This window comes from Corvus hawaiiensis, chromosome 4 (assembly GCF_020740725.1).
Source record: "Corvus hawaiiensis isolate bCorHaw1 chromosome 4, bCorHaw1.pri.cur, whole genome shotgun sequence".
In the NCBI taxonomy this organism is placed as follows: domain Eukaryota; kingdom Metazoa; phylum Chordata; class Aves; order Passeriformes; family Corvidae; genus Corvus; species Corvus hawaiiensis.
This window is the reverse complement of record NC_063216.1, coordinates 50,608,356-50,622,580: the sequence shown is the minus strand read 5'-3', so window position 1 is coordinate 50,622,580 and position 14,225 is coordinate 50,608,356. Positions and strand designations below refer to the sequence as shown.

Below are 14,225 nucleotides of genomic sequence, written 5' to 3'. Positions count from 1 at the left end.
GTAATGAATGTTTGGAGGCTATATAAATCCCACTGTAAACACTTTCATTGGCGTGTGTGGTGGGTATGTTGGTGCAGGATCAGTATCCTTATTATTTCTAGAGGAATAAATAAGACATGAGTGTGTCACTCAGCTCATTTCCTAATAAGTACTAGAATAAATCTTTCAGGATAAATTTGTGCGATTAGTTTAACAATAAGGTATGCTGTAATATTTTAAGTCCTTATTAGTATTGAATCATCTCAAGTCTACTGTTCATGGTTCTTTATTCTCACTCATACACCTCAAGTAGGCTCTTTGCCATCCATTAGTGTTTTCAAGGATAGTCTATAAGTTTCTTTTCTGGAGTATCTGTGACTTCAAGGGAACAAAGTTAGAAATACACAAAAAGATGTGGAAACCCACACAACTTGTGAGGACAGTGTGATACAGTGATTTGCTGTGGGTGAAGTGCTATGCATTGGTTGGTACTTTGAAGAGTAGTTTTTGAGAGTGTTGTGGTTTTGACCTGTTAAGGCAGCAGTATAGAGAGCTGCCCTGTTTTGTTGTCAAAGTGTTTGTGCTGCAGGATGGAAAGCCATGGGAGCAATGGTGATCCATGCAGTTGCTTGCAGTGACATTGCTGGTGTAGCAGCCACATCACAGCCCGGTAGAATATGCTTTTCATGGCATTGCTACTGATGATGGCCAGGTGGGTAACTGCAGGTGGTCAGGCAAAGATAAGTGCTAATACAGCAGTCATTCTATTAATATAACCCCCAAAGCATTGCTTCCATTTCTCTTGTTCTAGTGGCATATTAGAATGATGTAGTAAGGAAGTGGAACTGGTGGGATTGTAAATCCTCATTGGAATGCCGCTGCTGTTAATAATTTTATTCAATTTACACATGCTTGAGTTATTTTTTCTTTTGAGGTAGGAGTTAATTTGACTTCTTGGTCAGTGATTTTTTTAAATAATTTTTTTGGTTGTTTTTTTTCCCCTTATTTTAAGTCAAAATTATTGTGAATGGGTTGAGAAAGATTGGAAGAAAGCCTCTTCCCTCTGGTTATTAGGTTTCTAGGTGAATATCCCTAGACCTGTTGCAGTCATACTTCTAATTGCTTTTGCAAATCTTATAGCCTAATATTTGCTATTAGGCAGAGACAGGTTGTCTTTAAATCTTTGTTTTTTTCTTAGTGCCTCTCTCACATTATTTTATTTCCTGATGTGTTGGATTTTCCCCTCTGCTCTTACACTTCTGCTTTTTCGTTTTACCAGTAGGACTATGTCTAGTCAGTGTGTTCCCAGTTTTATCTGTCTTGCCTCCTGTCTAGGTAAGAGGTGCTGGGATGTCTTTGAAGCATTATCAAATACAGAGTCTAATTGTTGGAAGATAAAACAGTGTTTCCTGTCTATGTCCTCACAGCAGGATCACTGCAGGTGTTATAGTGATATTGCTAATAAGTTACATCTCTCCTAGAGCTTACCTGTACAAAAGCGTTTGAGCTTTTTTGGAGAGCTTTCCAAAGTAGAGAAGAGACAGAATTGGCTCACATTTGTCAGTCTCTGCTGTTTGTCAATGTAATATTATAAAACCAGATATATCCCAGTGGCATGGGAGGCACTTCAGCTGCCTGTCTCTGCATTTGCTGCACAGCATTATTTTTGTGCTTTTTTCACATACAGCAAGATGTAGCCATCTGGTTTAGGGAGCCATATGTTTTGAAAACAAAAATGTAGATTCTGCAGAAAGATGATAGCACATGCTAGGAAATTATGAATCCTGGAGCAGTAGATACTTCTAGCCTTGATGAAAATTGATGTTTCAAGTAAGTATAAGCAGGCAAGAATTGTGTACAAAATGTTTCAAAATACTGGAGTGCTTTTGCAAATGCATCAGGAATTTTTAACACATATTATTTAGAAAGCAAAAGAGAATAAAAAATTAATGATTGTTTGTTAGATAAAGAAAGCCCAGTGATGAAAAAATCTGAAGAGACCTGTGTAGTCTGCTTGATGACAAAACCTGTATTAGCATAGAGCACAACATAGTGCTAATTGGAGTAAAGCCATTCTTGTACTTGTGATGGTTGATTCTGCCCGATTAACTGCCTTAATTTCATTCCTCTAAATGTAAATGAGATTTTTCTTCCACCTGCATAGTTGCTTGTTGTCTGGTATATATTTTTTGTCAGTCTGTTGACTTCTGTGATAGTGTATCTCTACCTTTTTTCTAGCTTGTGTTTTTTTTGTCAAAATACTGGTGTTAATTCTTGCTCATTTCAGTGAGGTCCAACAGTGATAAAAAAAGGAAGTGTTTATATCAGCCTTGCTGCCTGAAAATATAATGGGGTGTGTATGTAAGTGTTAGAGCCTGCTGGCAGTCATGTGTGTTGGGATGTTGGAGGTGGTTTGACTGACAAAGCAGCATGAGGTGTAAGTTTGCACTCGGCTTCAGTAGCAGTTCTCTGAGATGTGTTGCTTTTTGAACATTGTGTTCAGTTAACAGTTTCAATAACTCCTGCAGGCAAAAGGACAGGGTCACTACTGTATTTGTCAAAATGGAAAAAAAAGAAAAGCAGCCCACGTGGAAACCTTATCTGAGTTCAGCTTCTGGTATTTGCTATTGGTCTAAACAACTGAGGGTTGCCATCAAGTACTTAAATATCTGTGCATGTGAGAGGTGGGTGGGCTGTGGATGAGCAGGGGAGGGAGTGGGTGCTGTGGGCGGTTCAGGCTGTGGGCAAGTATGGACAGAAGGAATGGTTCCCCCTGGGGCAAGCGCTGGGCATGAGGGACCAGCAGTGTTTTAAGGCAGAGCACGTGATGCCTTTTCAGTGTAAAGATTTTGTCTTTCCGTAGCTAATTCTGTCCCTCCCAGTACATAAAAACGCAGAAATGTTCTAGTACTGTTCTGGGCACAAAGACTGTGGGGACAGTCCTGAGCATCCTCCTGGTAAAGTGGGAAGGAGGGCATGGGGTTGGCCTAAGAACTGTTCATGTGCATATAGCCCTGATGTGCGTTTTTTAGGCTTTAGCGAAAGTCAGCGTAGTACAGAATAAAGAAAAGTTGAGGCAGTTGCTGTGAAAGTGCCACGAAGGTGTTTCTGGTGATGCACCTGACCATCCAATGGCAGCAATATGAGCAGTGATTTCAGAATTAGTAAGTCTTACATGGAGCTTGCTGGAGAGGGCAGGGACAGTGGATCCTTTTGCTTTTGTCCTTAACTAGCATAAGCTGGTTGGTTTAGTCAGCTTTTGATTTATAACCTGTAGCTACATCAGACTAGTTCTGTGTCTTGGTTATAGAGCAAACTTAAGGTCAAGTCTGTTATAAAATGGGACCATATTTCAATAAGATACTCTGGTTTGTTTGAACCAATGCTAGGGTCAAAATCTTTGAACATAGATACATCACGTAGTTGAGGAAAGAGCTTTTTTTTTCAGGATTTACTGTCTTTTACCAAAAGAAAAGCCTTTGTTAAATCAAGCTTTTCATTAACCTCTCATCACATGCAACTGAATCTTATTTTTTTTACAAAGACAGTTCACAGGGTACAGGCAGTTAAAACATTTAAATTTTACCTGTCTGGTTTACTTGTCAGAAAAAAATATGCTTACGATGAATATATATGCATTTTTTGCTAACCTCAGTTTCTGTTTTTTTGTAGGTAAGTGAATGGATCTTCAGAAGCAGAGTTGCTAAAACTGAGAGAAAAGTAAGTATGGAAGTGTTTATTATTTTTTGCAAAAGTGTGTATTGGACTTAGTGCTACCTCTGTTTACAGTTAATAAACGTTTTTGTCATGTTGATTCTTAGCACCTGTATTAATCAATATTTTTATATAGCCTCGTAAGTCTATTTCCAGTAAAGTGTTTTTACTTTGTGCAAATAGGTTATGTATTTCTCCTGAATATGGCTTGCTGTTACTTTTCCTTATTGACTGTTTTTAACAGGTAGAGCTACTATTGTGAAAGGAAGGTTTGAAAAATATAATTCTAGCAATTGCATATCTGCTTTCAATGTTGTATAGTAGATAATTTGTCACCTTTATAATTAACAGAAAGGTTTGAACTCAAGTCTGTTGTCTGGCATAGCGTGACTAGAATCTCTCAGAGTGATGGTTTGTTTCCATTTGTTTTTAATGACTAATTTTGATTTTGAAAGTCACCTTCCTCTGGAAAGAGGTATTTTTTTGTTCTGCTGGCTCCCAGTTTAAAACAGGAAGTATCTGCATGTGAAGAGTGTGTTCTATTCATGTAATCAACATATGGGGCTTTGTATTAAGAAATGATGTGTGGCGTTTTGATCTCTTTCCAGATGGTTGAGTTGATGAAATAATTCAAAGTTATTATATTTTATTAAAAAGTAGAAATTATTTAGTCTAATAAATAGGTGCTGAATTTTTTTTTTTAAAGTTCCAGTATTTTTAGCAGAGCAGTATCAGAATTGCTGTAGGTTATGTGTGTATGTGTTTATAGGTACATCTAGTATTTGCATTATGCATTATTTCAATAGAGCTGTTTATAGCATCTCTAAGTCCTGTCATTTTACTGACTGTACTGAACTAATTTCTGGTTGTTCAGTTTTCTTGCCCATACTGTGAGTTGTTTTTGCTCGAAGTACATTAATTACTTTCCATAACTAGAAAGACTTATTTTAAAGGGCTAACAATAAAAAGTACAGGGCTTCTGCATAATACATTATATTGGGAGAAGTCTGTGAACCTTTATTTTTCTGCTCACTATCCTTTTGTCTATTCATAATGAGTCTGGTTTTCACTAATTGTATTTTCATTGTCTTTAGTGGCATATCGAAGAGATGAAATGTGGTCTGAAGGGCGATATGACTATGAAAGAGTTCCAAGAGAACGTCTCCCACCCAGGATTCATGGTGATGTAAGTATGTAGTAAGCACTGTATCTGTAGCATAATAACACTATACTATACCTTTATACAATGACTTGTACCATAAGGGCTGGATTTATCTACCTGTGTAAGTTCCTAGGATACCCCAAATTCTTTTATTTTCCCATTCTTTGAAGCCAACAATCTAGCACATAAATCTGCACAGAAATAACAGGATGCCTGCAGAATTAAGTCTTGGTTTCTTTTTTTTTAATTTTCAAATCTGTTGAAACAGTTTTAGAATATTTGTATTTTGATAAACTGATTTTTTGGTGTAATTCTTTTTGTTATTAAATGCAGGATTTTTAATGACTTCTGGAGAACAAAAGGCCATACTATGTTATATTTTTTCACAATCTTTTCTTTTTATGTTACTATTTCTTTTATGTAATTTGAGGTGGTAAAGGAACGTCTTTCATAATTGTTCTTGTCACCAACACAGTTTTTTGTTATGATGGTTAAAGTATAGGAGGAGATATGTATAACAAGTGTTGAAAGTACATCTTTGCTAAAGTTGTGCTTTGGAGCCCTGTAAGGGAAACACTTTACAAGAGGAATGTCAACAGAAATCTGCTCTGTAGGTATGGAGTGTTCTGTGGTATGTTATGTATGTATGTTACACTTGTAAAAGTAAATGCAGAAGCTGTGCTTGCTGTGCTATAGAGTAACTTTAGAATGCTTTTAGGAAATCTCTGTCCCACAGAGTTGGATAACTTTTTTTTCTCCCTTGTCTGAAGTCTCTAGCAAAGAAATAAAACAGGTTGTAGCTTTTTCTTTGAAGGTATTACAGAAATAGAATTTTAAGAATACTTTTTGATATTTCTATTTACATCCTGTGCCATGTGCTTTTGGCAAAATAAAATTTCAGGTACCGGTGCCTCTTATCTCACTTTCCTTTTACTTATTGTAAATGTTGAAATAATAGCATAGCTGATTTAGCATATCTTCTGGGTTCCCTCTGTTGCATTTTCAGCTTGTCTCTTTGGAAGCTTACCAATGTTGGTAAGTTACCAATGTAACTTGGTAACTCGTTACAGAGGCTCCTCTATTGAGGAGTTTATTAGTGTTTGGCTGCTCTGTGATGTTTTTAACTCTTTTTACAGGCAGCAACATTTCTGCATTTTCAGCGAGTAGTAAATCAGATTGATTTTCACAGGGCGTTTATCTACTTCCTTCTCCAAAATACTTAATCAAGATAGGACAAGAGGAAAGGCAGAATGTATTTTCACATTTTTTTTTTTAAAGTAGTTTGACTGACTGACACATTGCCAATTTAATTTAACCATCGCATCAGTGACATTTCTAAATTCTTTCAGGCTGCTCCGGGAACAATGTGTGAATAGGCATTATGAAAATTTACTTTACAGTCTAAAAGATACACTCCTTTTGATGCAAGAGTTAACTACATAGTTCAGTGCTAGCTTTGTATTACATGTGTTTGGAACTGGGATTGAAGGGAGTAGCAGAATACACTCATGACAATTATTACTATCCATCTGTACCAAAACAACACCCCCAGTAGCTGGGAAAACCAAGATAGGGTATCTCTCTGCCATACTGGCAGATGGATATGGAGTTCCTTCTCATACAGCTCTGCAGATTCAAGATAGTTGGAAGGTACTTTCTGTCCTTGTAAGCCTGTGCCATTGTATTTGTGTCCACATGTAGAAGTCTGACTTAATTTTGACTAGACAAGTGAAATGGAATTCATTTGTTCAGTCTATTAATTTGCTTAGTGTTTGCCGATAGGTATGTTGGAAATGAGATGTGCCAATGATACAGAATGACATATTTTTTGTCTGAAGAGAGCAAGAGATGTGTCCTCATCTAAACTGGGTGCTAATTGTATGCCAAGTATAGACTGTAGTAGAAACATATGCTTTCAGATACTGATAAAGAACACAACTGGATACACATTAAGCTTTCATGTAACTGTTCTATGTGTCAGGATAGTTGTGTGCTGGGGTCTTCTGGGTGAGGTTAAAGCATGGAACAGTTTTATTTAAGCCTCACAGCACATCTTTGTAGGACACCAAACTAAGAAAAAAAAAATTAGATGTGGAGGATGTTCAGTGAGGTAAGAGTAGATCAAGCGATGTGACTGACTGTGTACTCTCCACTTTGCACCAGTATGGCTGGAGGCTGGCTTTGGATTGCCCTCTAGTCAGTTTGTTGGGTGGTCTCTGAAATCAGAACTAACTTTTTTTTTTTTCCTTGCATGGCAATATTTAGCAGTTTGTGAATGTAATGTGTTTTTCTGCAAAAACTCTCTGTGCATTAGATTGTGACTTCTTACTGTTAAAAAAATAGCTTGAGTGTCTTCCCCCCCCCCACCAAATTGCACATGCTAGCTCAAGTCTCTGCATTTGTAACTTTTATGTGAGGCCCACTAAAAATGTTTTGCTAAAGGAAGAAGATTTAAAATACAAAATCTTCAATTAATGTTTTCATTTGCTTTTTATTTGCAGTTGACTTACATAAAACTTAATTCTAGAAAATTGGATTTGTGTCTTTTGCTGCTGTGCAATTTGTACTTAATAAACAAAGAATTTCTTTAATTGGCAAATGGTGTATGATATGTTATTTGGAGGAAATAAATTAATTTTGTGTTCTAGCAAAAAGCTGCCTGAAACTTGCACTGAAAGAAAAACCAAGTGTGTTAAAATTCTGTCACGTCAATCCTCAGATCAGCTACTGCCTTGTAGTCAGTGTGTGCTTATCTATTCAGATTATGAAGCAAGGTCTGTCTTAACTACAGTCTCTGCAGTGTGGAGGATGTTAAGGACATAAGGAAAATAGTTAGCATTTTCAAACGGGCTCTTTGTTTTATAGGCATTGCGAGTGTAACTTTCTTTGTTGCATTCTAAAGATAATGTAAAAGTCTGAGAAGTACACATAGCTAACCGATGCTCAGAAGGTAGCTGATGCTAGTGCTATAAACTTTCAAAAGAAAATTAAACAATGTTGAAAGTTTTTCCTCTGTAATTAAACTTGTAATGCCTGAGGATTGAATATGAGTGGTGTCCAATTAGATTTAATAAGTTATTCCACTGTCAGACTGGCATGATTTTTAAAGTTTGCTGTTTCCCTGTGCAATTTCTTCTTTTAAGTCCCATATTTAGCAATAACTTGGTTTTACTTTTGTTTATTCATTACGGATATTCAGCTGTTAAAAGCAATATGATTTTGTTTGTTTTGTGGTTTAGAGTGATTACCATAGAATAGTAAACATTGTGCCCAAGAAGCCACCACTGCTCGAGAGGCCGGGGGACGGGAATTACAGTCGCTATGACGATTATGGTCACGCTGAGTACAGAGACTATGACGAGGGTCGCAGCTTTGCCCATGACCGAAGAAGTGGCCCTCCTCACCGAGGTGTACGTAAGGTGATTCTTCTCATGTGTTTATGATGTTTATTTTCCCATTAATGCTTGAATACCAGGTGATTAAAATACTGGAAAGGTCATCATTGTTGCCCCCTGCAACCTAGCTCTTTGAAATTCTGTAATTTCAAGGTGTTGATGGTAATTTATATTTCAAAGAGGAAATTCTTCTTCAAGTCAGAGCATATATATGGTTTGGAAACTTTTGTAGTTTTTGTGTTTTGTATGGCATTGCAAATTTGCTCTCTTCAGTATTGACAGAGGAAGAAAATAAAAGTAATGGGATACAGTGAATAAATTGAGAAGATACTTGCTGTGGGGGTTAATTTATTTTTAGCTCATTAAAGGCTTTGGTTTTGCAGTAATTGAGTACCGTTTGGCAACAAAATACACCTGACATCTGATGTAGAGATACATGTCACACAGTTGTTTTGCATGTATGTTTTGCAGGATGAATCAGGATACAGATGGGCAAGGGATGATCATCCTACAAGACCTGAATACAGGTATTTTTTGATGCTAGTAGTGCCATGCATAGGCTGTAAATATTTAGGGCATTTTACTTTGTTATCAAAACAGTTGGTAGAGCAGGCCAGTGAAATAACAGGGAAAGGACATCTGTTGAAGTAAAAGACAATAGTGGAAAAATGTTTTTTAGTTGTATTGTTTGAAATAGAAATTAAAGAAATTATATGACATGAAAGTCTCTATTTTAGTATTTGTTTAGTAAAGGAAAGGAGGCATAATGATAACATCTTTAGGATGGTAACCTGAAAGTGTAAGTAATTTAATGGATCTCTGATCAGTCACAATTCTTACATGATTTCAGAGAATTCTTTGGTCTATTATTTGATTCTGTGGCTGCAGTACGTTGGGGCCACAATATAACAATGTCTGTGCCATTTTAAAGGTTGGTGGAATAGATAATGGGATTGTGAAGTTCACCACAGCCTTGTTCTGAGCTCCCTGTTTTCTTAGCTGAACTGAAGAGTATGTATTTCCATCATATATTATGTTAATTTCTGTGAATCCCTCTTAGTCTGTGCCTCAGGTTCCCATTTATGAAATCTAAGGACTACTAGTAAATCATAGGGCTGTAATATACATATGCCTGCAATGATGTTTTATATGGGATTATTTGAGTTAGCAAATAAAGTGCACAGGATAGTGTTACACTCAAAATTTATGGACAAGGATGAAAGTCACCTTAAATATTTAGACAAGAATTGATTGTTAGTATAGCTGAAGTATTAGCAGTCTGATTTAAGAATGTCATCTGATGGCTGTGCTTATATATGCCCCATCCTGTGTTTCCGCTTCCCGAGATACCTATTATACCAGGCCTGTATTTGTAGACACTGCGTTGTGGTGTTAGTCGTTATATCACAGAATAACTCCTTATTAGTGCTATGTGTTTCAAACTATGGTTGTACCATACCAAGATCAACAAAAGTAAACCAAGTTAGCTATAGACACCTGGTCAGTTAGAAAAATAGCTGTTAAACCAGCAGCAAGTTAAAAAAAAAGACTGCAAGCAGGTCAGGAAAAGCTCAGACAGAGCAAGCCTGACAGGCTTGCTCAAAGTCTTGGTCTTGTGGTGTTGCAAACTCAATATGAAGCTCTGTTAGTAGCAATATCCATACGGGGCCACAGAGTTGCAGTAGATATCTATTCCATTGCATGGGATGATTTAGACCTGACATAGATGGGTTATTCTGTAACACCACCATAAAAGAAATCCTTCATATATCGTAAGGGTCTGTGTGCAATAGACTTCTTTCAGAATTGCATTCTTGGGGCTAGAAGCAATAATAAAGGGTTTTAAAAAGGAGTGTTTGATAAAAACTTGGGTAAAAATTCTTTCATCTTCTCAATTTAGAAGAATCAGAGTTGTTTAAAGCTGAGGAAAAAACCAAAAAGGCTGAGAAGAGTGAGTTAGTGTCAGGCAGTTTATTGTACACAGAACAAGAGTGGCACCCAGTGGTCAAAAATATGGTCTTAAATGCATCCTGATTTCTTCCTTTCGAAATGTAAGGTTAAAATGTCAACTCACTTTGTTGAAGGCTTTATAAGTGTGTTGTATGGTATAAGATAGTCCCATCTGAGTCTTTATCATATACTTCAGACTAACTGTTACACAACTGCAATAATGCTATGAAAGAACTTCATAAAGATCTATGGTTCAAATACATTTGCAATTGAATGAAACCCTACTGATTTATTATATAAATACAGTAAATCTTGAAAGCAAAGTCTTGTGATCATACTGCTAAACGTTTGTCGTGTTCCTTAATCCTTAATTACGATTTTTTGCATATTGCCCACTATTGAGCAATGTAGTGGATCTGAAGGAGGAAATCAAAGTACATTTCTTGGTATATGTTGTCTCCTGTGGTGAAAATGCTAATTACTTTCTATTTCAAAGACATTTGCTTCACAAAACATGATATTAAAAAGTTATTTTATGTAAAAATGCCTTCGCTTTGGATATGCTTAGAATTATTTTAGATAAGTTCTTTGGAGTATATATAATTTTTTTTGTTTGAAGAAATAGGAGGATGTTTAAGATTATTTTAACGAGAACGATTTTTTAAAAAAATTGCATGGAACATGGCTAAAGCGTAGTTAGAAGTTAGACAGTCAGGAGACTTGTATGGTTGACATTACTTGAGATTCTCCCAAAGTAAAATGCTGCTTATCTGCAATATCAAGTGTCTTTAAATGAGTCCTGTGTGCAGTTTTGGGCACCACAATATGAGAAAAATATTAATCTATTAGAAAGTGTCCCAAGGAGGGCAACATAGATGGTGTAGAGGCTTGAGGAGAAGCATTATGAGGAGCAGCTGAGGTCACTTGGTCTGTTGAGCCTGGACGAGAGTGAGGGGAGACCTCATTGCAGTTACAACTTCCTCTTGAGGGGAAGAGGAGGAGCAGGCACTGATCTCTTCTCTGTGGTGACCAGTGACAGGCCCCGAGGGAATGGCCTGAAGTTGTGTCAAGGGAGGTTTAGGTTGGATATTAGGAAATAGTTCTTCCCCCAGAGGGTGGTTGGGCACTGGCATAGGCTCCCCAGGGAAGTGGTCACAGCACCAGCCTGGCAGAGTTCAAGAAGTGTTTGGACAATGCTCTCAGGCACATGGTGTGACTCTTGGGGATGGTCCTGTGCAGGGCCAGGAGCTGGACTTCAGCGATCCTTGTTGGGTCCCTTCCAACTCCTCGTGTTCTATGATTCTGTAATCTCTTAAACTTTGCTGTTGAAGAAACCAGCAGTTATGGATTTTTTGTATTTTTTTTCCTGTGGTTTCTTTGGTGGTATTTTGTTGGGGTTTTTTTAAGCTTCTCGCCTTTTTCTTAACAATAGGACATGCTTGCTTACTTAGCATTTGTAGAGCTGTGGCTTCATCTGTGATGTGTCTACTGACTAGCAGCAGTTCTCCATGAGTGACAAGAGGATTCCTGAGGTTCTACCACTTAGCTTACTGTCTTTTTTTTCTTGCCTTCCTCCTTATAGGGTTATGCTTCAGTTTCCAAGTGGCTGTCATTTATGGTAGACATTATCATGTCTAGCACTGAGTGGAACATTACTATTCCTTCTGCTATTTTCTGGACCACATGCCCTGTTTTATACAATGTTTAGGGAACAGCTGTTATCCTGACCGTGACTGCTTTATGGCAATGATACATGTTTTATATGTAAAAAATAAAGTAATTCAGAGGATGTGCAGGGCATAGATTTCAAAACGAGTTCCTAGCTCTTTCTCTCCTTTTGTTACCTAAGGAATTCTGAGCTCTAGGAACTGATGTGAATTTTGTTTTAGCTTGATTTGAAGTGCCTCTTGGTTCAAGTGTAGTTGACATATATGAAGAATTGTACATCATAGTTTGGAGAAAATTTTCTGCGCACATTAAGGCAATTTTAATGTCTTGATTGCTGATGCTATGAGGATTGTGAGACTTAGCAATTGAAAGGAGTAGAGATCAATTAAGATGTGACTTTGTACATTTATCTTGTACTGATGTTGATTGCTTCTGGAGTTATGTTAGTGCTTGTCTTCAGCAATATATTAAGCTCATTTATGCAAAGCATTCATGCATATCAGATTTTTTAAAAAGTTGCAGGGAACTATGCTATTATATGTAGAAGGATTCTAGTTTTGCAGTACTTCTCTGTGGGCCTCATAGCAATGGATTTTGCATCCAAGTTCATTTTTATAAGGTCAGATGAACTTTTCAGCGTGAAATGCTTTAGAAGTTTGTTAGCTGCTGTTCACTTTAGTCATGCCCAATTTTAATCCTTTTGAGTGCACAGAGCATTACTTCATTCTTTTTTTTCACCAACCAAACTGAGTTTGCAAGATGGGAAATATATGAAACTTGGCAACTTAAGATGGGTAAGACTCATCTTCAAAGAGAAATTACAAAATGACGCACTTGTAAATCCCAGCTACACATGCATTAAATTTGATCCTTTGAATTATCTGAGGCCCAGATTTTTGTAAAATAAGGATTGCCATATTTGTAGAATAAATAAGAAGTAGACTCCTGAGAAGTGGCTTACATAGGACATTTTTAATATCTCCTTTTCAGCTGTATATATGAATGATTTTTCCTTTGTTAAGAAAGAAACATATTGCTACTACGTGTGTTGTTTTGTTTATTGGTTGGGTTTTTCTCCCATGTTCTAAGTGAAGTAGGAAATAGTCTTCATAGTCCAGTCTTTAATACTAATACATTTATACATAAAAAACAGATCAACTTATTTCCTGGAGTGCGTAGGAAATATTTTGCAATAAATGGAAATACTGAAGTAATTTTGGTGCTAGGAATGAGAGAAGACTGTCTAGTAGAATATGGAAACTTAATGGTAAACAATTTGTGATCTGTGAACAACTGAGGTTCATCAGGCAGTTCTGTGTTTTGTTTTGAAAGTATTTAAAATCAATGGCTTATTGTCTTTCCTCTGAAAAATTTTATGTGGTTTTCTGAATATTAAACTTGCAATTACCACTTTAGGGTGGTAAAACATAATATACCTTGGTTTTTGTAGATGCATACACCTTCACAGTGAGAATGTTTACTGAAGGCCATAGAGAAAACTGGTTGCAAGTGGGGGATGGAAGCCCAGCAATTGTGGCTTTTTGATCTCTGCTTGAACTACCCTTCCATTTAGTGATTAACCCCTTGTAAGTGCACAGAGTGATGACAGGATGTTGTAGAGGTGTGGTCTGAAGGTTGTACATTGAGAAGAAAATTCTTCTTTGGTAAGAATGGTTATTTTAAATGGAAATGTTTGATGAGAGAGTCTCCAGATGGAAGTGAAAGGTCACTGACTCTTCTCTCAATAAAGTAGCATTTCATATTGGGAGTTCAGATGTGTCATAGGCCAAGGCAGTTACCTTTACATTGTCACCTTTGAATTACAGGGGGTAGGTTGTTTCTTGGGGTTTTTTTCTCCTCCCTGTATGTATTCTTTGATTAACGAAATAGTGAACCTGTTTAAATATTATGCTGTTTTAAAGCAGTGTATTATATTGTGGGAGGCCTTTAGGCTTTGGATTTAAACTTTCCTGTAATGTAAACTGATCTATGTCTTGCTTATAGAAGATAAACTTAGCCAAAGGGATTTATGAGACGGTGCTATAAATGTACATAAGTCTGCTGTTTTGTTGCAATATTTGACAGCTCTTAAGGGACACCATACAAGAACCTCATTCTTTATTAGAAAAAACATGTATGGAGGGAAAAAAATATGGCAGTCACCCAAAGAAAATGGTCTTGCTTTTGACAGAGATTGATAAGCAGCGTTGTAATCATACTCATTAGCACATGCCTTTTTCTTTTAATAAATAAATAAAATCTCTGCCTGAACATTGAACCTCTCAGGTATTCACATGGCTGAGTAGAGTAGCTTGTTTATTCATATACAAAATTGCAGTTTCCATATAATAGAGCAT

General features: G+C 36.8%; 1 protein-coding gene across 5 annotated transcripts in view; it reads left to right on the top strand.

Moving 5' to 3' along the window:
- The window catches only part of PPHLN1 (periphilin 1), a 64,754-nt gene that overhangs the window by 590 nt on the left and 49,939 nt on the right, over window positions 1-14,225 (top strand). For 3 of the 5 annotated variants that reach the window (XM_048300245.1, XM_048300247.1, XM_048300244.1), the window contains exons 2-5: window positions 3,652-3,699; window positions 4,788-4,879; window positions 8,095-8,274; window positions 8,722-8,777. In XM_048300245.1, coding sequence (XP_048156202.1) covers window position 3,699; window positions 4,788-4,879; window positions 8,095-8,274; window positions 8,722-8,777 — 329 coding nt within the window. In that variant the 5' untranslated portion in view covers window positions 3,652-3,698. Of the gene's footprint in view, window positions 1-87; window positions 692-3,651; window positions 3,700-4,787; window positions 4,880-8,094; window positions 8,275-8,721; window positions 8,778-14,225 lie in introns of those variants that run through there. The other 2 variants (XM_048300248.1, XM_048300246.1) reach the window with 2 other exon arrangements.